At 39.6% G+C, this 21,926-nt stretch overlaps 1 protein-coding gene across 6 annotated transcripts in view; it reads right to left on the bottom strand.

Annotated features, from left to right (window-relative positions):
* ARHGAP26 (Rho GTPase activating protein 26) overlaps nt 1-21,926 on the bottom strand; it is a 333,358-nt gene that overhangs the window by 44,839 nt on the left and 266,593 nt on the right. For 2 of the 6 annotated variants that reach the window (XM_070739347.1, XM_070739346.1), the window contains one exon: nt 4,891-8,191. The exons of the other annotated variants lie outside the window; for them this stretch is intronic. In XM_070739347.1, coding sequence (XP_070595448.1) covers nt 8,086-8,191 — 106 coding nt within the window. In that variant the 3' untranslated portion in view covers nt 4,891-8,085. Of the gene's footprint in view, nt 1-4,890; nt 8,192-21,926 lie in introns of those variants that run through there. 6 annotated transcript variants of the gene reach the window in all.

The following is a 21,926-nucleotide window of genomic DNA, read 5'->3' as shown; positions in this document are numbered from 1 at the left end:
GTACCACTGTATTAGTAAAAAGGAAAGAAATAGGATAATTTAGAGAAATTAAAATAACAGCTATAGAAAGTGCCCAAGCAATAAGAGTTTTAGGTTGGAAGGATGCAATGAAATGGATAATACAAAATTGGTACTGGTACATGGTGAACCACATTCAGTTTGAAATTATGGACATAAAGATGAATATGATCAATGAAAATAAATTACGAGAACTGATGGGATGATGGGATAGGGTTAGAGGTTACATGGCTAGTAGAATTCGAGATCAAGCTACAAAAATAGATTGGAATTACTTTATAATATGTAAATAGACAGATTGATCTTGGTTTAAAATGTTATATATACAGCATACCCTCATTTTAGTGGTGGTGTTTGAATGTTGTATGGTGGTGGACGCACAGATTACTGAGCACTGTGCTATATGTAGTGTGTATTTTTTTATTATTATAAAAAATAATAAAATTTATTATTAAAAAAGGAATAGCCAGGAGCCCAATTTTGATGATTTTTGAGAGAGGTCCTTCTCAAAACCTCAGTAATCCTTATATCCTGTGAAGTACTCATTGCTATAGTCCCTACTTAGGATAAATTAAGGAAACTGCACCATGCCACAAAACTCCCCAGCATGGCATGGTTCTGGGATGGTGGAGAACCCATGCAAACTCTTCCTCACTGCTGCTGTTGCTCCTGGGTGTATCTGTTCAGGAGAACTCCCGGGAAGGGGTCTGTCTATTTGCCCAGATAGACAGATATGTGTGTGTGTGTGTGTGTGAGACAGAGAAAGAGAGAGAGAGAGAGGAAGAAAGAGGAAAGGAGATAGACAAGAAAGAAAAAAAGAAAGAAAGAAAGAAAGGAGAGAAAAAGAATGAAAGCAAGAAGGAAGGAAGGAAGGAAGGAAGGAAGGAAGGAAGGAAAACATATGACCACAATTGAGCCCAAAATTTTGGTTGCTAAGCACGAGCGTTGTTAAATGAATTTCACCATATTTTACAAGTTGGTTACACCCACCCGGTCATATGACCACTAAGTACACCCACCCAGTCACATGCAGAGTTATAGAAATGTTCATTCATGTTACCACTGTGCCTGAAATCCATGTGTGCCCTTTACTAGAGGCAGAATAGGAACTTTGGAAGGGTTCATTTCCTCCAAAATCAAGTACTCCATCCTGACTACAAATAGTAAATCAAAATATATGCATTCAGCCACAAAGATATAAAGAAAAAGGGGTCTGCAAAAGTCATGCATTGAAACTGCACCAGACAAAGGCTACGTTGCATTATCACTTTTCTAGTAATAGCATTATTTTTTTAAAAAAATCATACAATTGTTTCTTTTGTAGCCGTTGGAAATCAAGATTTCAACCGTGTCACTTCTTAAACAGTTCCAGAGTTGGTAGAGATACCTTACAGGGCAAGAATGGTATTTTATTTTTTAAATATTTCCTTGCCCCTGAATTGGACAACAAATGATTCCCTATTGAGAGAGAAGGGGGCTTCAAAGACTATTGTTCAGGTTTCTAAGCCTACCCTGTGCCTAGAGATAAGGGCTTATTATCCGTATCACTCATAAACATACATTTACCTGGTTAAATAACTGAGTGGTTGGGGGGTGGGGAACACAAAAGAAAAGGGTGTATTTATGTGTGCTTCCAAAAAGCAAATTGTGAAGGTAGATTACTTACTGGAATACTGTGGTACCCACTCATTATGGTCAAGGCCACAACAAAGGGAGAATGAGTAGTTATTGAAAAGAAGGAGGCTCCTTCATAATGCTTCGTGAAGCCTTGATTGAACATTCTCCCATTCCCCCCCCCACTTACCGAAATACCGTATTTTTCGGAGTATAAGACGCACCCCTTTCCTCCCTAAAAGAGGCTGAAAGTTCAGGTTGTGTCTTATACTCTGAATGCAGCTTTTTTCAAAGCTTTTTCCCCCAAAGCCCTAACTAGGTGCATATGATCTTCCCAGCTCTTACCTTGCAGGTTCTTTCATTGTTACTTACTGCGAAGAATGTTTTTCAAGCCCTAAGTCTTTGCTCTAATAATAATAATTTATTAGACTTGTATGCGACCCCTCTCCGAAGACTCGGGGCTAACTTTCTCCAAATGTTTCTTTCCAACCCTAACCAGGTGCTAACGATGTTCCCAGCTCTTACTGGCTTGCAAGCTCTTTCATTGTTACTCTCTCTGAATAAGGGTTTTTTAAATCCCCAAACAGGAAATAAAATAATGTGCTGAAGCTAACCAGACTAAGGATGCTAGACAGATGAATATCTGGTAAGCAAATTTTTTTCCCTATTTTCCTGCCCCAAAACTAAGGTTCCGAAAAATACGATACTTCCTATTGCTTCTGGAAGTAAGCAGGGCAATACAGCAGCAGCACCAAATCTGTCCCTTTCTTTCCACACAAACCCAGCAATTGTTTTTCAGACATGTAATTCTTTCTTTGTAGTTTTGCCTACATGACAACATCAGCAACTAAATAGCCCAAAGATTTTGGCTATGTCATAAACACTATTAATACTGCAAAAGATCCTCAGCTCTTCTTCAGTAACATATTGCATGCCTTATTACATGATGGGGCCTATCATTTGGCTCAATATCATCAATTATATTTTCTATCTACGGTATTTTTCGCTCCATAAGACGCAGGTTTTTTCCTCCCAAAGTAGGATGAAAAATCAGCGGCGTCTTATGGAGCGAAGATGCAGGCAGGGAGGGGGGGAGGCGCTGGAGCAGAGGGGGGGGCGGCGAGCAGGGGGACCAAGCCCGGCGGGGCGCAGGGCGAAGGCGTCTCGGTGCGCAGGCAGGCGCCGGGGCTGCTGGCAGAGCTCTCCGGGGAGACGCTGGGCACCGGCCGTGCCGGCTCCTCGGCTCCTTGGGCTTCTACATGCCGGCTTCTGGGCTGCCGCTTTGGCCCTGCTTTGCGGGGCCTTAACACGGCTCTACCTTTTCCCGGGGCGGCCTGTTAAAGCAATCCTGTTGCTTTAATTCTTTTTATTCAAATGCATGTAAGAAATGTCTTTGGGAACCACTGATTTAAAGCAAATCACTGCTTTTAAATTAGGATTAGCATAGTTCAATGCAGCACGCTTAGACGAATTCCATGTAAATCCTGAATATACACATGCAGTGAAGGAGTTTTAAAAACCACAAAACATGCTTTCCTCTATTGCCCATTTTATGCTGAAACTGACAGTGAGCTAATTCCACATCTAATGAAATATCATGGTCACTCTGAACAGTTCTATTTAAAAGCTTTACGCTTAGATTCAAATGACTCTATTTCATTAAGTGTGGCTAAATTCTCACATGTAGTATGTAAAATGCCCAGCATTGACAAACCTGTTTATCTATCTAGCTAAACAATATCAGTCATCCTTGAGCCGCCCCGAGTTTTTGGAGAATGGTGGCATTCAAATCTAATAAATAATAATAAATAATAATTATGTATTCAACACATTGGATTTTATGGATTGGTCAGTGATCCCAATAAAGATTGTATTCTAGAATCTGTATTTCAGGTTGTTGTTGTTTTACAAGAAAAAAAAATGATTTGGCCTTCTGTTGAATTTTCTGTGATTTTTTTTAAAGCCATAGCTTTAGATCATATTTTCCATGTCGTTTTTCATTTACTGAATTGTGGAAAAGGTTTGGAGAGGACTCAATAGGTGGACAAAAATGCCAAATCCAGTCTGGCGAACAAGACTGCAACCAACAAACACAATAATAATGCCTCAATGAGATATAAAAGCAGATTGGGACAATCCTGAGTAAGGATCCTGATCACAATTCAGTGTAAATGGTAATATAGACCGGAAACACAATTTTAATAAGAGCAGATATAAGAAACATCCATTTTCAATCATAAAAGTCCCACAATGATCTTTTATTAGGCTTGAGTTAAAATGCTGATTATTCTACTACCATCTTATCTACCGAAGTTTATGCTCTAAATATGTTCTTACATATTAACTGTACATACAGGGAGGAGAACTTTGGCTCAGATATTAAAACATCTGTCTGACAAGGCAAGCAGCCCAAGTTCGGATCCCAGAAGGGTATGGCTAGATGATGAGAGTTAAATAGCTTGGTATAGAATTATACTAGTCTCCCTTTGTTTCTTTATCAGTAAAAATGTTATATATAGAAAAATGGTTTGTTGTGAAAGCGACTGCCTGCATGGCTCCTGGACCGGGGCTGAAAGAAAACAATATATTCCCTCCCATATTTGAGTATAACAGGTGATTCGACAGAAAAAACATACATATTATGCATATAAATAAATATATAGGAGGAGTATATATGGTGGCGAAGTAGTTGGAACACAATATTGCAGGTTAACTCACTGCCCACTGTCTGGAGTTCAACCCTGACAAGCTCAAGGTTGAATCAGCCTTCCATTATTTCAAGGTCAATAAAATGAGGACCCAGATTGTTGGGGGCAATATGTAAACTGCCTAGAGAGGGCTGTAAAGTACTGTAAAGCGGTATATAAATGATATTCAGTGGTGGATTGTAAATAATTTTGCTACCAGTTCACACATATACTTGCATGTGCAATGCTTCTGCGCATATAATGTTTCTGCACATGTGCAGAAGCATTCTGGACCGGTGGGCGAAACCTCCAGCCATCTGTGCTACTGGTTCGAAGAACCGGTCCAAACCAGGTGCCACCCATCTCTGATGCTATTGCTATAAAAGCTTTTTAATCTGCAGATTAATCTTATCATTTCAAAGGTTAGAGATTCTGATAGACATTCTTCTACTTTAACTTGTCTTTTAGTCTGGTAAAGTTTTGATTAGAATCTGTGTATATGTATGGGAATAGCTTCAGAAAACAGAAAACCGCTTCTGAGAACGGTTGATTTATCAAGAAAACTGCACTCTTTATAAAATTAGATACTTTATTTTACCAGTTTGTTGTTTACATGCATTCCAAAATATTTTATAACCTTGTATTTTTTTTTAAAAAAAGTTTGCTTTTCATTCCTTTTTTTATATAGTGAAAGAACTTAGCAGGTTTTATTTTTGCTGCAATTAAATGTTATTTTAGCACTTTAGCATATAAATGAATCTATATTTAAATGAGAAATTCAGAAACATTGAACTCTACAATTAACACATAATGACTTAAGAAGATGATTGTATTATATCAACCTGAGATTTGTTTCACTAAAGTATATTTTATAAATAGCAATACTGTAACCACATATATTTATTCATTTATGCAACATATACATAATATGTATTATAGTTTATTATATATATATATCCAATTTTCATAGTTCTGCATATCATTTGTAAAGCATGCTGTGCATTTCACAGTAATGATCCACACACACACACACACACACACACACACACACACACACACACACACACAAATTCCAGTGTTTAGCTTTTAAATTACAAAATCCAGGCTGGAAAAATCCTGATTGATCACCAGGGGGCAGCAAACTGGTAGAAGGACGGGATTCTTACTCTGTCATCTGGTGGACATTTGGATTTTTGCAACCTGGGTCTTTAGCCTATTGCAGTCACAGTAGCCATTCTCACAGCAAGAGGGTTTGGGTTTCCTCAATGAAATAGGTGAGATTTAAGTTAACGTAATGAGTGATATTAATATTATGACTGATTTAAATTGCATTGATTCAACTCTAAAAACCAAAGCTGAATTCCAACAGATTTTCCATTATTTTAATTCTTCACTTTCTCATACACTAGGTCCATATTCAGCACCCTTCTGAATAAATTCACAGACAAATGCTTGATATATATCATCATAATGAAGAAACGAACTTAAAATACAATATATTTTATTTGAGAACCTGAGAGATCATTTCTTAAGGATATTATTTTTCATTTTTATTCAAACACTAAAAGCAACTACCTTTTGCTTGATTCATTAAAATCTAAATAGCAGTAAAACTACAAAACTTTACAATTGTGTTATTAATACAGTACTGCATCAAAGAATAATAGAATATAAGAATTGGAAAGGATCTTGGAAATCCAGAATCAACTTCTCCTTTAGCATCTTTGCCAGAAGGCAGTTGTGTCTCTTTTTAAGGTTCTGAATTTTCCATTTAGAATCCAATAATCCCAAGGTAGCCTGTTGTCAAATAGATCTTATTAAAAAAAATTCTTCATGTCCCAAAGTTCTGAAGATATTTCTTGGATGAGAAAGGGATTTTTTTTTAAAAAAGGACACCTTTGGGATAACTATGACCTGGATGACTAAGATCTCCATAGATATTTTTTTCTGGTTATTTGGCACAAATCTACTTTCTTATAATTTAATTTTGTTGTTTCTTGTTCAATCTTCTGGAAAACCTCTAAACAATTATGCTTATAACAGTCCTTCAGATAACTGAAGGAAGCTACCCTGTCTTTCCATAGTTTTCTCATCTTCAGGGTAAATATACTCAATACTGCCAACTATTTGTTATACTTTTTCCTTCCTGATCCCTCAATAACCTTGGCTGATCTCCTAGTTTGTCATTGTCCTTCTTGAAAGGAGCTAAGTGCAATGCTCCAAAAGTTGTCTGACCAGCCTGAAGGGGACAAGAATCATGATCACATATTTTCATGGTTATGGTTGGTATTCTAGAAATGCCTGTTTTTCAAGAGTTTTCAGATGGATCTTCAACCAATAACCCATAATCAAGTTTTCACTATAGCCATTTGGGTATTCTGGGTAGAATTCAACCTTGACAGCTTTTCATCTAAGATTCATACACATGAGCCAAACAAGATTTAGTGCAATCTATATCTTTGAGGATTGCTCCCTGCAACACTAACTGCTCCACTATTTTAACAATATCAGTAGTTATATATTTATAAATGAAATCATGTTTCAAAGGAAGAATAAAACAAACATGCCACAAAGATATATATGGGGGCGGTTTTTTTTTAATATTATTCCAACTCTCCTCCATTTGTTCAATTTAATTTGGCTTTGGTGACATTTAGTGCATCAATTTTTGTTTGTTATTTTTACCCAAAACACATGTTCTTGAGTTCTCGTTGTATTGCTAATTCTTTTTATTACTATTATTTAAAAGATTAGAATGGACAATATAAAATACAGAAAAACAGAGTTGGAAGTTGGAAGAGTTGGAAGAGTTGGAAGAGTTGGAAGTATTCTAATCCAACTCCATCCTCAAGCAAGAGAACATACACCATTCCGGACAAATGATTGTTCAATCTCTTCTTAAAAACTTCCAGCAATGGTTCTCAATTCCTTGACACATTCAAAAAGCTTGGGGGCATACTCACACAAAAATCCCAGTCTTAGGTAAAAGCATACAATAAGCAAAGCTGGTAATTAAATCCTTAAAAGGTATAACAGATTTCTGTATTAAGAACTTAGTCACAGAGCTTATCAGGATTTACATAAAATATGAGGGAATGTGGGAAGAAAACTAAGTCAGCATGGGGACATCTATTTAACTTTTTGTTTGCCTTTCATTCCCATCTTTCAAGTAAGAATATATAGGCTCAATTAATTTTCTACAATGATAAGTGTTTGTTTGTTTGTTTGTTTGTTTGTTTCTATGCCGCACCTCTCCTGTTCCTTCGTTTAATTTTCAGAGGAAGGTAGCTAGAATATATCTTTATGGGCATAGCACCATTTTTGTTGGATGGGTTAGTTAAAATTTAAAGTTCTCTTCCAATATCTCAAGGCATTATTGAGTTATTGCCAAAGCACCTGACAGTAGGACAAGAAAGAATGGGTGGAAGCTAATCAAGGAGAGAAACAACCTAGAACTAAGGAGAAATTTCCTGACAGTTAGAACAATTAATCAGTGGAACATCTTGCCTCCAGAAGTTGTAAATGATCCAACACTGGAAGTTTTGAAAAAGATATTGGATAACCATTTGTCTGAAGTGGTGTAGGGCCTTAAGTAGAGGGTTGGACTAGAAGACCTCCAAGGTCCCTTCCAACTCTGTTATTCTGTTTTCTGTTTTTTCTTGAACATGTAAATGGGAAAGTGTACTATTCTGCACATTTTTATAGTTCCTCTGAATGTAATGCACTCAACATTTATGGACACAGTACAATTCATAGGCAGTCCACTTCAAGGGTTGTTAAGCTCAGCATCACTTGTCAACGCTGCCATTTCCCCAGATGTTTGATGTGAAGTAGGTGTATCTCCAGAGGCCTCTGTTGAAGCAGGGGGGACTCTAAACATGAGAACATGGATGAAAAAAATGGAGCATAACCAGAAAAAAAGAAATAAAGAAAGAAATAACCTGCTATAATTCGTAGGCTAATAATAATTTCACAGCTTAGCACTCTTATGTCAATTTTGTCTGCACATCAGCTTCTTCACGATCATAATGCTACCAAATGGAAAGGCTCAAGGGCACATTAATTGATAGTTGGGATCCATTACAACAGCAGCAAAAGATTGGTGAGATCACATTACCTCCATTTGGTGGCAAAGTAGGGCTGCTATAGCTACTGCTAATTTATGAACTTAATTAAGCAGAGGGATCTCCTTTCAAAATGAGACAGGATGTCTTTATGACTTAAGGTTTCTGGTTTTTCTTTTTCTCTCTGAACCTTTAGAGAAAATCTACTGCTAATGCAGAAATTTGATCCAATTGTACTACTAGCCTGTCTGACAAAGCCAACAGAAGGAAGTTTAGGGTAGACACATTTCCTTGATTATGAGAACTGCTTCAAATATACGTATTTATAAATTTGCTCCCCCTGCATGAGAAATATAATAGAATAATCCTCTTGAAATTTAGATGAAAAAAATCTGGAACCAAAATGAGAAGTTGCAAGCTATTTTTCTTAAAAGTTCACTATCAAACTGTAAGTTTCACTTACTGTCTTCTAGTTCTAGCTTCAGATGATATTCAGTATTTAACTTCTATCAAAACACATTTCCTAGACCACTTCAAAAACAGTAGTCTTCATAACCTGCATTTGTCTGAACTTTACTCTTCAAACGGAACTCAGTATAAAGAGATGTGAGAAGAAACTTAAGTTTCTTCAATATTCTACAATGGTTTGTTAGATGTGATCAAAAGGGTAAAGTCTAATAATAGGCTATGGTATTGTTTTCGGTCTCAAAGACAAAGGGTCTTAATTTTGCTTTTTTCCTTAATAGAAATTTGAAGAAATGCGGCATTTTAGCAATAAGAGGGAGAATCAGAGTGAGCCAAAAACTACAAACTGCAGCTTTGTTTGCTGCTATTTACACACACTTGAAAATTAAAAATGTGTGATGAAAGGGGGGAAACCCCCCCCACTTAAGATGACACACATCTATTTCAAGAGGGAAGTGCATTGAAAATGCAGTTCACTACTTTTTTATGCCATTCATTTATTATGCTATTCTTTGAACATGGCATTGTTATACAATTTTTAAAAATTGGCTGTGTTATGATTTTCTGCCAAAAATTGATCTGGTTTATTTTGTTACCCATTGAAAGCTACAGCTGTTGATCTGTGGGCTGCTATCAATTTTCAACTGCGCTATAAATAAAGGATCTGTTACTTTAGGTAACTCTATATGAAACATTTGAAATATAGTTTATGACATATTGTAAATTGGGATATATTATGTAGGCAATTATTAGCAATGCAGGGAGAAAATGCGACCTTTACTTTCTAATGTATTTCTTCACCTATTTATTTATTTATCACTTTTCCTTGCAGTAAATAAAACTCACCAAGACCACTAAGAACAGTGCTGGGCTCTCAATTCATTTGCCACTAGTTCACGCACTCACGACACTTCTGTACATGCACAGAAGCATCCTGGGCAGGTTGGAGGTCCAAAATTGGAGCAACCCGCCGCTGATTAAGAAACAAGAAGTGCCAGTATGCTGGTATATTATGGCTTGGAGAAATAATTATTAAAAATTGATAGACCAAACCAAAAAACACCCCAAAAGAATTCAATGGGGACTTTGTATGCTCAATAGCTCCAAAATTTGTAATCCTCTTAAAAAAGAGAAGTGCAGGGGGAAGGAAAGAAATATTCTGATAGGCTTTTACCTAGACTCTTTTAGTACATATTAGACAGCACCCTTTATTTCATATCTAAATTTTCTGATTGGTCTTCAATAATCTATTAACCTTTCCAAAAAAGCTAATAAAATCAGCAGATCTGGCTTAAGGTTGACTTTGTAAAAGTTACATTCACCCTCTTAGAGGAAAATAAAGTTACGGAGACTCAACTTTGGTTTCAACTCGAAGCTGAAACCAAAAAAGCCAGAACACATTCTCTCCAGCAAGCAACAGCAAGATAAGCAGAGATTAACATCAGACAAACAATAAAGCAGAAAACAATCCCCATCTACGAAAGCAGGGCAAGCCACATTACATAAACAGGGAGAAAACCCCAACTAGCAATAATAATGTACCCAGTCAGAACTGAAATATCTGCAAGCAAACAACAAAGCTTAGCACCAGGGATTCCACAGACTCAACTCAACTTTCTTGGATCGGAACAAGCCACGGAGTGAAATAGAAGAATTTAGCCTTTTTTCTAACTTGGAATGAGAAGGACATACTCATTTAGTATATACTGGATATTGTTGTTTACAAAACTATTTCTCTATCACTGGTAATGAATGAGAGAGGAGAATATTTGTAGGTCAGGGTTGAACTGTGGGAAGCTTGGTGGTTTTCACTGCTAAATTGGGCATCGTTTTGTGAGTTGACTTGTAAAACCGACATCGAAAGGCAAGCAGAAGCACAAACAAAACATTGAAAAGACAGGAATTTCTATGGTTTCCATGCCAAGTTAATGGAAGTAAGGAAAGCCAGTGCAACAGAACAACAGTTACATATATTTTGTTCCCAAACCAGAAAACCTACATGAGAAGTGATAACCAAAATACTTCGTTACTGCATTCCTACTAAAAACACTGGGATATTCCCTGTGTCCAAATAGGCTATAAATACTAAGAATCTATTTTTTTAAATGAAAACTCCCATTATTTTTGGTTATCTATTATGAAGTCTGTTGCACTGATCTCACAATCAGGAACAGAGATGGATTATGAACAGACGTATAACAAGAAGGAAAATATAAAAAAGAAAAACTAGGAATGGTGCCTGGACCAGATGGATTATCAGATTCTTTTTATAAATATTTTGAGGATAAACTTATACAAGCCTTAAAAAAACCACGATGAAGTCTATCCCATAGGGAGGAAAACTGGCAGAATGCAAAGAGGCTAGTATTGCATTCATATCTTAAGAAATTTTGCAATATCCTTCCCCCCGGAGTTGGGAGGGAATGGGGATTTTGCATTATCCTTCACAGGAGAGAGTTCTAACTTGATTTGCTCCGGTTTGCTTCCTCCCATGCTGCACGGCCGTGCCTTGTGGGCGGAGGTGTGCTTTGTGTGTGATTGCGCAGTGCTGACATTTAAACACCCACCCACCCCAAAAAAACCAAGCCAAAAACATATGGCAATGCATGCGCAGTGCTGGATACTTGGTTTCTGCACATGCTCAAAAGGAAAAAAACCTGGAAAAATGTTTAAAATATTTAAAATATTTTTTCTTAAAGATGGGGGCTGGCACTGACCAAACTGGTTCCATGACATCATCATGAAATCACCTGCAGGTTGCTACTAGTTGGTGCAAACCGGTCCGAACTAGGAGGAACCCACCTGTGATCCTTCCCCTACCATGCCCACCAAGCCACACCACGCCCACCAAGTCATGCCCAGTAGTAAAAATTGGATTTCACCACTGGGTTTATGATTTGAGAAGAAAATAAATATCTGTGTATCACTCTGATAAATTATGAACTGTATATTAATTCAAAATTGCCTTTGTCATGGTCAGACCATTTTCTACTACGGCTTGACTTCCTGGCTCCAATCCTTCCCCGCAGGGAGGCGGAACCAATGAAGATGTTCCGCCCCAGACGCCTGATGGACCCAGAGGGCTTTCAGACGGCGCTTGGGGTTATTCCAGAGGCACTCATCCACAGTTCGGCGGAGTCTACAAAGTGGCGCTCAAGGCGGCAAGGTGCGCGTATTAGGCCGCCTTGATTGCATCAGCGGAATCCCGCCCGGCCGCTCTGTTTAGGGTGATCCGCTCCCTTCTTAATCAGGAGGGAGTTGGGGAGCCCATGCAGAGTAGCGCCGAGGAGTTTAACACGTTTTTCGCTGATAAAGTCGCTCAGATCCGGGCCGACCTCGACTCCAATTGTAAAACAGAGTCGACTGACAATGAGTCAGTCGAGGTGACTGGGGCACGTACTTCTCCACCTGTCTGGGAAGAGTTTGATCTGGTGACACCTGATGAAGTGGACAAGGTCATTGGAGCTGTGAGTTCCGCCACCTGTCTACTGGATCCGTGTCCCTCCTGGTTGGTCTCGGCCAGCAGGGAGGTGACACGGAGCTGGGCCCAGGAGATCACCAATGCTTCCTTGGGGAGGGGAGTTTTTCCAACACTCTATAAAGAAGCGCTTGTGCGCCCCCTCCTCAAGAAGCCTTCCCTGGACCCAGCCGTACTTAACAACTATCGTCCAGTCTCCAACCTTCCCTTTATGGGGAAGGTTGTTGAGAAGGTGGTGGCACTCCAGCTCCAACGGTCCTTGGAAGAAGCCAATTATCTAGGTCCCCAGCAGTCGGGTTTCAGGCCCGGTTACAGCACAGAAACCGCTTTGGTCGCGTTGATGGATGATCTCTGGCGGGCCCGGGACAGGGGTTTATCCTCTGTCCTGGTGCTCCTCGATCACTCAGCGGCTTTCGATACCATCGACCATGGTATCCTTCTGCACCGGTTGGAGGGGTTGGGGGTGGGAGGCACTGTGCTTCAGTGGTTCTCCTCCTACTTCTCTGGCCGGTCACAGTCGGTGTTAGTGGGGGGTCAGAGGTCGGCTCCGAGGTCTCTCCCTTGTGGAGTGCCTCAGGGGTCGGTCCTCTCCCCCTTGCTATTTAACATCTACATGAAACCGCTGGGTGAGATCATCCAAGGACATGGGGTGAGGTATCATCAATATGCCGATGATACCCAGCTTTACATCTCCACTCCATGCCCAGTCAACGAAGCGGTGGAAGTGATGTGCCGGTGCCTGGAGGCTGTTGGGGCCTGGATGGGTGTCAACAGACTCAAACTCAACCCGGATAAGACGGAGTGGCTGTGGGTTCTGCCTCCCAAGGACAATCCCATCTGTCCGTCCATTACCCTGGGGGGGGAATTACTGACCCCCTCAGAGAGGGTCCGCAACTTGGGCGTCCTCCTCGATCCACAGCTCACATTAGAAAACCATCTCTCAGCTGTGGCGAGGGGGGCGTTTGCCCAGGTTCGCCTGGTGCACCAGTTGCGGCCCTATCTGGACCGGGACTCATTGCTCACAGTCACTCATGCCCTCATCACCTCGAGGTTTGACTACTGTAATGCTCTCTACATGGGGCTACCTTTGAAAAGTGTTCGGAAACTTCAGATCGTGCAGAATGCAGCTGCGAGAGCAGTCATGGGCTTACCCAGGTATGCCCATGTTTCACCATCACTCCGCAATCTGCATTGGCTGCCGATCAGTTTCCGGTCACAATTCAAAGTGTTGGTTATGACCTTTAAAGCCCTTCATGGCATCGGACCAGAATATCTCCGAGACCGCCTTCTGCCGCACGAATCCCAGCGACCGATTAGGTCCCACAGAGTGGGCCTCCTCCGGGTCCCGTCAACTAAACAATGTCGGTTGGCGGGCCCCAGGGGGAGAGCCTTCTCTGTGGCGGCACCGACTCTCTGGAACCAACTCCCCCCGGAGATCAGAACTGCCCCTACTCTTCCTGCCTTCCGTAAACTCCTCAAAACCCACCTTTGCCATCAGGCATGGGGGAACTAAACATCTCCCCCTGGGCACATTTAATTTATACATGGTATGCCTGTGTGTGTGTCTGTTAGTATATGGGGTTTTTTAAATCTTTAAATATTTTAATTAATTGAATTATTTATGATTTGTTTTACACTTGTTGTGAGCCGCCCCGAGTCTTCGGAGAGGGGCGGCATACAAATCCAAATAATAAATAAATCAATCAATAAATAAAATAGTTAAGATAGGGAATGAAGTTTAAAACGATATGTTAAAATGGGAGAAATTACAACCACCATGCTGCAGAGAATTTCTGTTATAAAAATTGTCATCTTGCCTAGAATTACTTTTTCGTTTCAGACAATACCTCTTTTGACAATTGATGTACCAATAAAATACTGGCAGATATATTTAGATATATCAAAATATCTGTAATAGGAGAAAACCTGACCAACGAGTGTTTAGTATGTTTTGTTGATGAATGGTTTTTTTAAATTATATTAGAGCTTTTAAGTCTTTTTTAGTCATATTAATTGGATTTTTAGATGTATTGTTATGTTGTGTTGATATGTGGTGAGCCGCCCTAGTCCTCAGAGAGGGGCGGCATACAAATCAATCAATCAAACAAGCAAACAAACAAATAAATAAAACAAACAAACAAACAAACAAACAAATAAACGTTAAATATAAGGTGTTACAGTGTAAGATGCAAAAGAAAGATGATTTATTTACTTCATTTGATATAGTATTTTGCAGTTTGGTGTTTCATTTGGATGAATGAAGAAATGATTTGGAGTTAGAAGGACATAACGTGAGATTTGTATGGCATGGGTACTTATGCTACAATAAAGACAAGTTTCATGTAGATTCATTATGTTAAATATTCCATATTGAAAATATGGAATAATATGGAACAAACTCAAGTCGTATCTGAAAACACCTTTGAGGTTCTCAGCACAAGAAGCAAAATGAAATCAAGAAAGAACTGATTGCAGAGGGATGTAGTCATTAACATTCTTTTATTTATAAGATGTGGCTCTACCTGATGGCTTGGGGACCCAATGCAGGAACGTTACATTCAACCCTGTGTGTCTAGCTCCCCTCTTTGCTATCTTGTACCTATGATTTCACCTGTTAATGTTTGTTATCTGCTGTGTTTTTACAATGCATGATTTTAATGTTTGTCATTGTTTCTACATAGAAAGAAAGGAAGGAAGGAAGGAAGATGAAAGAGTTAAAATTATGTTGTTATAATTGTAAGGGAAAAAATTAAATGATGTACTATTGATACTCTACATGTCTTTGTTGTTGTTGTTGTTATTGTTATTGTTGCTATTATTATTAATTATTATTATTATTAAGATTTGTATGCCGCCCTTCTCCGAAGACTCGGGTTAGGGTTACAGGATACAATGTAAACAACACAGCAACAAATCTGATCAATTAAAATTACAAACTAAAAAAGTTACCAGGGAAATTGTCTAGTCACTTCAAATTTATGTTGGAGTTGGAGATAAACACTATACAGTACAGTTTGATGGAACTGTAAAAATGCTAGACAATTCTGGATTTAAATATATGCATAAACTAATTCAGAGGATCTTAAAAATTAACATCCAATTAACCAACAATGGACGTTTTTAAGAAGACATTGGATAACCATTTGTTTGAAATGGTGTAGGGTATCCTGCCTAAGCAGGGGGTTGAACTAGAAGATTTCCAAAATTTATTTATTTATTTATTTATTACTTAGATTTGTATGCCGCCCCTCTCCGAAGACTAAAATTCCTTTCAACTCTGCTATTCTATTCTATTCTCCAATCAGCTGGACATTTTTTCTTTTGGGATTGATAAATAAGCAGTTGGAATGATGATGAAACTTGCTGACATGGCTAAATTGACATCTTTGATCAGGGAAAAGACAAATAATTACATTTATTGCTGACTGGAAACCCCTTGTAGACTTTTTATGTAAAAAAAGAAAATATAAACTTGTGATTTATGGTTTTGATGATTAGATAGGATAGATTAAAGAAGGAAGGCACTTATGCTGCAACCATAAAGAGAAAATTTATAACTGTACTTATAACTGATGTCAAGAAGATTAGAAACTAGCCATTTATAACATTTTTCTTTTCCTCCTTCCTGCACTTTTTGATTTCTTTCTTTCTTTCTTTCATACAGTTTGATTTTTCCTTTTGAAAAAAATGTATAATAACAATTATATTAAAAATATTTTGACTTGGTGCGCAGATCTATGCTCCCTTACTTCTAATTTCTACTTCAGCATAATCACTTAGCAGAATACTGTATATCTTTCAGGCCAAATTATTTGATTCATCTATCTAACAGAAAAGAGCTGGAGAAAATTAGAAATGAAAACTAAAGCTTAGTGTCCCGCAGATTAATGTTGCATTTCAGTTTTATTCTTTGGTAAACAGGAAAAGATTTTTAAAAATGATGCTCTATTTTCTGTGGTTTGGCTAGCCAGAATGTCTTAAAATAAATAGCCAAGTGAAAGGAAAAAGAAGCATAAATACAGGCCTTAGTTAACTCTTAAAGAGTCTACTCCGAGCTTTAAGATGAATGTGTCCACTCAAAGAGAATTGAAAGTTAACCATAACAATTATACTTCATTTGCTATCTTACATTATTTCTCTAACTCCCTCCACAGCTTATATTATATTCTAAACAAAAATTTTGCACTTGAGATTTTGAATTAGAACATTTCTGCTTGTTTGGGTATTATTATTTATCAGTAATCTTCTGATTACCAACTATTACCGTATTTTTCAGAGTATAAGACACACCTTTTTACCACCTAGAAGAAGGTAAAACCTTGGGTGCGTCGTATATACCAAATGTAGCCCCACACAGTCACCCACACCCTTTGGTCTCTGCCTCTCAGCAATTTACTTTCTTGCAGCAAACAGAAAAGAGCCTGTTAAGCCAAGCAAGTGATTATCATCTTCCCAACCCTCAGCTGAGTGAGGCTGCAGGCCAGTGGGCCACGTGCTAAAATGAAAGTGAAACTAAAGCTGCAAGGAGGCAAATTGCTGGGAGGTACAGGCAGAGTGCTGAAACTGGATGCAAAGAGGTAAGTCAATAACTATAAATGTCTGTAGAATGTTTAAATTATTAGACTTATTTTTAAAAGAATGCTTTATTATTGTTCTAGATAACAAAATGAAGAACCTTTGTAAAATAAATGCTTGCTCTGAAAAGGTCCAATGTTTTTGTATTTTCTTTTAAATGGCAGAGAATAACTATACAGTGATACCTCATCTTACAAATCCCTTGTCATACAAACTTTTCGAGATACAAACCCGAGGTTTAAGATTTTTTTGCCTCTTCTTCCAAACTATTTTCACCTTACAAACCCAAGCCGCCGCCACTGGGATGCCCCACCTCCGGACTTCTGTTGCCAGTGAAGCACCCGTTTTTGTGCTGCTGGGATTCCCCTGAGGCTCCCCTCCATGGGAAACACCACCTCCGGACATCCGTGTTTTTGCGATGCTGCAGGGGAATCCCAGCAGTGCAAAAATGGGCACTTCGCTGGCAACGGAAGTCCAGAGGTGGGGTTTTGAGAACTTCCGTGTTTTTGCGATGCTGCAATTTTGCTGAGGCTCCCCTTGCTGGGAAACCCCACGTCCAGACTTCTTTTGCCAGCGAAGCACCCGTTGCTGGGATTCCCCTGCAGCATCACAAAAACATGGAAGTCCGGAGGTGGGGTTTTCATGGAGGGGAGCCTCAGGGGAATCCCAGCAGCGCAAAAACGGGCACTTCGGCTGGTAAAAGGGGTGAGTTTTGGGCTTGCACGCATTAATCGCTTTTCCATTGATTATAAACCTCGTTCCGGAACCAATTAAGTTCGTAAGACGAGGTATCACTGTACTTCCCAAAAGCCACATCTATTTACAGAATATGTACAAGCAGTCTGAAATGTAACAGTGTCCTGTTTTAGTATTAAGATAAGGCAGCTGAGTTAAACCCTGGCTTAGTCACATTTGGATTCTATCTATTTAAATATTTGGGAGGAGTTAGTGTGACTACATTTAAGTAACTTACTGGTATTAACATACTGCCATAATATACATTTCTTCAATTCTTTGCTATTTCTATGGGTCAGGCACACGTGCACAGAAATACATAGCAAGTAGTAGCAGAGATAGAATTTTCCCCCTTATTTTCCTCCCCCAAAACTAAGGTGTGTCTTATACTCCAGTGCATCTTATACTCTAAAAAATACAGTAGATTACAAATACTACGTAGCAACTCTCTTTCTACCATTTGCCTTGTTTTCAATTAATGTAGAGATTAAAAACTGAACAGTTTATAACAATTTAATCACTGGTGAAAAATAGTTTTAGAGTCGCTGAACTCTATTTAACATTCAATAGTTTATTCAGATTTCCTATGTGTTATATAAGCAGCTAAATCATAAAGTAAACACAATTTTGCCACTCAACTGGACTAGATATTTTTTAGATGCTAAGTATTTATACCCTTCCTTTACTAAATGAAAATGCAGGAAGTGTTCCCTTTGGTATTTTGTATGATTATTTTTAATTGCCTAGAGTTCTTAAGGAGCTGAGTGGCCTCAGAAACATAATAAATAAATAAAATACTGAAGTTGCAATTATTTTCAGACAAAACGGTGACAAAGCTGCAAATGAAAGGCAAGAAACAAAGTGGTTGGAAAGCAGGTCAGTGAAGAAGTCTGTCTTTAAACATCGTCCTGAAATATACCACATGGAAATACAAGGGGGCACTTGACTCCTCATAGCCATCTCTTTTAGTGAAACACTAATGAAGAGACTAAACAGCAGTAGAATGACAAGTCTGATGTTCTTCCACAGATATTTGGCCCAAGTAGCTAAAACAAAACAGAACCCTTTGTACTTTAGAGAGGAAATTAAGATGAGAAAAATGGTTTACTTTCCTTCTTGACTTCATAATAGTGGGAGTGGTTAAAGAAAAACAAAGTAAAATATTAAGAGCTTTCTGCTTTATCCTTTACTTATCCCATTATCTCAAGAGTGAATTAAGGGCAAAGTCAAACCAACAGAAATTATGGAAATTGCAGCCATTCTAGTATTAGTAATAATAAATTACAGTGATCTCTCGGTTAGCGCGGGGGTTACGTTCCAAGACCTCCCGCGCTAACCGATTTCCGCGTTATATTGGATGCGGAAGTAAAACCACCATCTGCGCATGTGCGCCATTTTTTTCATGGCCGCACATGCGCAGATGGTGGAGTTTGCGTGTGGGCGGCGGGGAAGACCAAGGGAAGATTCCTTCAGCCGCCCAACAGCTGATCTGCTCCGCAGCGCGGAAGCAGCGAGGAGCCGAAGATGGGGTAAAGGCAAAGGGGAAACCCCATCTTCGGCTCCTCGCTGCTGCCGCGCTGCGGAGCGGATCAGGTGTTGGGTGGCTGAAGGAACCTTCCCTTGGTCTTCCCGCCAGATCACTTGCCGCTTGCCGCTTGCCAGTCCACACACGCCCCCCTGGATGAGCGGCCCCGCATGGCCCCAGCGCCGGACTCCGTTGCCGAACGGCGAAACCGGAAGGGGCGAGGTGGGGGAGAACGGGAGGCTCAGCATTCCGGCAGTCGCAGCGCTGGCTGTCAACTTTTCTTTTTAGCACTGGGGAGGCAAGTCAGCTCCTGCCCAGTTTTAAAAAGAAAAGTTGACAGCCAGCGATTGTTCCGCTGCCGCCAGCATGGAGCCCACGGGGGATTCGCTTTCCTCCCACCCGCAGCCGAGACTGATCGTGGGCTCCTTCGCAACCTCGGAGAGCTTCCAGGGCATGAAAGCTCACGAAAACCAGGAAGCTCTCCGAGGTTGCGAAGGAGCCCACGATCAGTCGGCTGCCGGCGGGAGGAAAGTGAATCCCCCGTGGGCTCCATGCTGGCGGCAGCGGAACAATCGCTGGCTGTCAACTTTTCTTTTTAAAACTGGGCAGGAGCTGACTTGCCTCCCCAGTGCTAAAAAGAAAAGTTGACAGCCAGCGCTGCGACTGCCGGAATGCTGAGCCTCCCGTTCTCCCCCACCTCGCCCCTTCCGGTTTCGCCGTTCGGCAACGGAGTCCGGCGCTGGGGCCATGCGGGGCCGCTCATCCAGGGGGGCGTGTGTGAATGCCACGGGGCTGGGCTCGGCTCCCCCCTCGGCTCCCCCCCTTACCAGCCCCGCCGCGGAAGGCTCCATTCTGTTCCCTGCTGGCCCGATTGAGCGGCCGGCGGTCTCCATTCAGGGAACAGACGTCCACCCCCTCCTCGGAGTCCCCGGCACCCAGCGTCCCCACGCCGCCTCCACCTCCCGGTAATGCGCCCGACCTCTGCCTCTCTCTTTCTCTCTCATATACCACGCCGGCAACAGGGAGAGAAAGAGAGAGAGAACTAGCGTGGACTTATTTTTTATTTTTTAATATTTTATTTTTTTAATTAATATTTTTTAAAAAACCGCGTTGCAGCGTTTCGCGCTAATCGAGAACGCGCAAATCGAGGGACCACTGTAATCAATGGTTTTGTGTATACCTGCTACTACAAATTGGTCCCAAAATGAGCAAGGATTGTAAAACCCAGAATTCTCAATGAGAATGGCCATCATTTTTGAAAATTTCCAAACTGGGCAAAAGAATTGATTAATAATATGCCATTATAAATTGATAGTCAAGGTAGCTAATTTAACCAAAATAATACTAAAATAGCCATCATTGTTTTTGCTCTATATCTATTAGTAGCAAAAGCACAGATGGTCAACGTTAAAGCAGATTAAGACTAAGTCTTTCCCTTCCCCTTCCCTTCCCCTTCCCTCTCTCTCTCTCTCGCGCACACACACACACAATTCCAACTAATAAGCACTAAATTGATCACTTTGCAGATGTTTTGAGAAATTAAAAGTCTTTGTCTTTTTGTAAGGCCAGAATTGACCTGAGGAGATGTCTAAAGGAAAATAATGTTCTAGTCTAGAAACACTTAGCATGGAAAAATAGCCGCATGTAATTACTTAACTCAAGTTTACACTGCTCGGATGCAGCCGACTTCCATAAAATAATTAATAAAACCAATAATCTGTTTTATAGCTTCCTTTGAAAACGTTGGGTTTTTCGTAAGGTGGATTGTAACCTGAGCATGTGCAAACCTTTGTGACTGCTGTGTTTCTTTACTAGTTGTCAAGACAACTGTTCTGATTTGCCCTGAGCTGAAAATGTCCAGCAATTTGAGAAGTTATCGACGTATTAAAACAATATTAAAATGATCTACGGGCTAACAAATTTACCTAGAGCATCAGCTAACCCTGCAATACATCTTAAGATTTAAGATTATAGCAATTCATAAAATTTGCTTATTTATCTGACTGAACGGTATAATAACCAAAATTATACTGATCAATCTCATGTTCTCCTGGCTTAACAATTTTGCAACTGTTAAAGAGAAAATGCAAAACTGCATCCAATGAAACAAAGTGGAAGTTTACTATTATTTTTTGTAAAAACATAAAAGAAAATGTCATCATCCATAAAATAACCACCTTCTAAAACTGTTAATAAAAAACCAACTTCTGAAGATAAAAAGCAATAGATCTATTATCAGGAGCAGAATGAATGGTATAAATTAACTAGACTGGCAATAATATACCTGAACAAACTATGGTAGATTATATCTGAAGTGTATTGCGTTACCACAATGGTTCAGTGAAAGTGTAGTTCACAACATAATTTATGGCTCACTACCTTTAAAATATCCATCATTTCAGAAAGATTAAACTGACAAAGCACTGACAAGTCAAGTTCTGTATTTGTTATTACAGTATGAACTTAAATAATGTTCTATCTAGTACAACTTATGATGCTTAAAAGGGAAAGTTTCTTACTGTGAATAACTGTTGTTTATGATTCCTGCAGGACGATATGGAACAGTTGGTAAAGCTCTTAATTTACATATTCCACATTTACACACCATTCAAAAGAGGCAAGAAAAACCCCAAGAAGGAAACAAAACAAGACAAAAATGCATTTTTCTCCAGTAGCCACTATTCAGATAAGCAGGGATTGACACCGGACAAATAATCAATTCTTCAATCAAGGAGCTCCCAAGGAGAAAACATACCCTCATCAAC

This window comes from Erythrolamprus reginae, chromosome 2, assembly GCF_031021105.1.
Source record: "Erythrolamprus reginae isolate rEryReg1 chromosome 2, rEryReg1.hap1, whole genome shotgun sequence".
NCBI classification, from domain to species: domain Eukaryota; kingdom Metazoa; phylum Chordata; class Lepidosauria; order Squamata; family Dipsadidae; genus Erythrolamprus; species Erythrolamprus reginae.
Note: the sequence above shows the minus strand (reverse complement) of the source record. Positions and strands in the feature narration are given on the sequence as shown.